Source organism: Galeopterus variegatus, unplaced genomic scaffold (genome assembly GCF_000696425.1).
Source record: "Galeopterus variegatus unplaced genomic scaffold, G_variegatus-3.0.2 Scaffold1180, whole genome shotgun sequence".
Classification (NCBI taxonomy): domain Eukaryota; kingdom Metazoa; phylum Chordata; class Mammalia; order Dermoptera; family Cynocephalidae; genus Galeopterus; species Galeopterus variegatus.
The window spans coordinates 33647-35621 of record NW_007727291.1 but is presented as its reverse complement, the minus strand read 5'-3'; the positions used below and the strand labels follow the sequence as shown (position 1 = coordinate 35621).

The following is a 1975-nucleotide window of genomic DNA, read 5'->3' as shown; positions in this document are numbered from 1 at the left end:
CCCCCCCCCCCCCCCGCTGTCCCAGGAGTCCGGGCCCCCGTCCCTCCTGTTTCTCCGCCCCCGAGAGCCTCGCTTCCCCTGGGTCTGACACATTTCTCCTTCCAGGACTCCCACCGGCTGGGGCAGCACATTGAGGATGCACTGTTGGATATAGCCTCCCTGTTCCAAGAGGGGCCTCATCTTAAGCGCCAGTTCAGAGGGTTAGGGGAAGAGGTCTCTGGGTACAGGTGTGGATTTGTCTGTAGCCAGACTGGGGACTCCGAGACACCCACAACATCCACTGACTTCTGACCCCTTCCAGCAGGGAGCTGGTCTCCCTCAGGAATGAGGGTGAAGAGGTCTACAGCTGGGCTGGCAGAGGAAAGGGGAAGCCTGCTTGGCAACCCCACATCTGGGTCAATAAAGATGTGTGAGCTGGGTGTGTGGTGTCTGCTGTGCTCTTGGGCAGGGCAGGGATGGAAAATATTCCCATCCACCCCCAGACCAAACCATGGGTTCCCAGTTACAATCATGACTTCAACCACGACCCCCCAACACTTGCCCAGTTTATTTCATTCCCAACTCCAGTCATACTACACCCAACCTTTCAAGGCCAGTCTTAATCAAAACCCTACAAGCTCTCATGAGCCAAATTCCTGCTGCCCCATCATCAACTGTCCACCTTAAACCCATCTCCAAACCTAACGACTTGACAACAATTCAGCTACCCCACTTGGCAACCCCCAAACGATCCATCAAGATTGTTATTACGCAATTCTGACCCCAGCTATTTCAACCACCACCTCAATGATGGATTCAGCTCCCATGACTAGGAAATGTACCAACCAATGCCCATCATGCTAAGTAGTACTGCCATGATTCCAACAATCAACAACTCCATAATCCCGTACCCCACTGTACACAGCAACTCAACCACAATTAGAACATACAACCAACACTAAATCTCCAACTCCAAACTCTGCCATCCCCGCCAAACCTCCCTTTCCATCTCCACCATAATCCAGACTTTAACTTGACCCATAGTTATCACTCTAAACATCATACTCCCTGACCACACCTCCACTATACCCTCACCACCCACACCACTGCAATTCCTACCAGCCCAACTACAGTTAGACCCAGGAATCCCAGGCTCCAGCCCCTCCTCCACATCATCCAACCAAATCCCAAGTCATCCAACCAAATCCCAAATCATCCAACCCACCACTACTGTGATTTCAATATTCCATGACTGCAACCCCCATCACTTCCATCAAATCAAACTTAACAACAGCAACCCAACAATGAAATCAAAATCCTAAGCAACACAACCTCTAGCAGCCCACCCTCCACAGCCAATACACCAATTCTCCAGGGCGGGCCAGTTAGCTCGGTTGGTTAGAGCGTCACCTTGTAACACCAAGGTCAAAGGTTCAGTTCCCTGTGCCGTCCTGCTGCCCCCCACCAAAAAAAGTCCAGACACTCTTCCCTCCAAATGGTAGAGATTAATTTTCCCTTCCTTTGAGTGTGGGCTGGACTTAATGACTCTCTCACTATATAACTAAAAAAACAATGTGGTAGAAGTGAGTAGGTCATAAAACACGTTGTGGCTTCCTTCTTGTTCTGTTTCTGAATCACTTGTTCTGGGGAAAGCCAGCTGCCATGTAATGAGGACACTCAAGCAGCCTCTGGAGAGGCCCGTGTGGTGAATCACTGAGGCCTCCAGCCAACAACCAGTGAGGAACATGTGAGTGAGCCATCTTGGAAGCTGATCTTCCAGGAATAGTCAAAGCCTTCAGATGATTGCAACCTGGCTGACATCTTGACTGTAACCTCATGAGAGACCCTGAACAAGAACCACCCAGCAAAGCCACTCCTGGATTCCTGACTCTCAGAAACTACGTGAGATAATACATTTTTGCTGTTTAAAGGTGTTTGCTATGCTTTGAGGTAGCATTTTTCTTACCCAGCAGTGAAGAACTAATACAAACTTTGT

The 1975-nt window shown here is 49.8% G+C and overlaps 1 protein-coding gene across 5 annotated transcripts in view; it reads left to right on the top strand.

Annotated features, from left to right (window-relative positions):
- The window catches only part of CPT1C (carnitine palmitoyltransferase 1C), an 18853-nt gene extending 18434 nt beyond the window's left edge, over nt 1-419 (top strand). For all 5 annotated transcript variants that reach the window (XM_008575380.1, XM_008575382.1, XM_008575381.1 and 2 more), the window contains one exon: nt 106-419. In XM_008575380.1, coding sequence (XP_008573602.1) covers nt 106-291 — 186 coding nt within the window. In that variant the 3' untranslated portion in view covers nt 292-419. The remainder of the gene's footprint in view (nt 1-105) is intronic.
- The last annotated feature ends 1556 nt before the right edge of the window (nt 420-1975 follow it).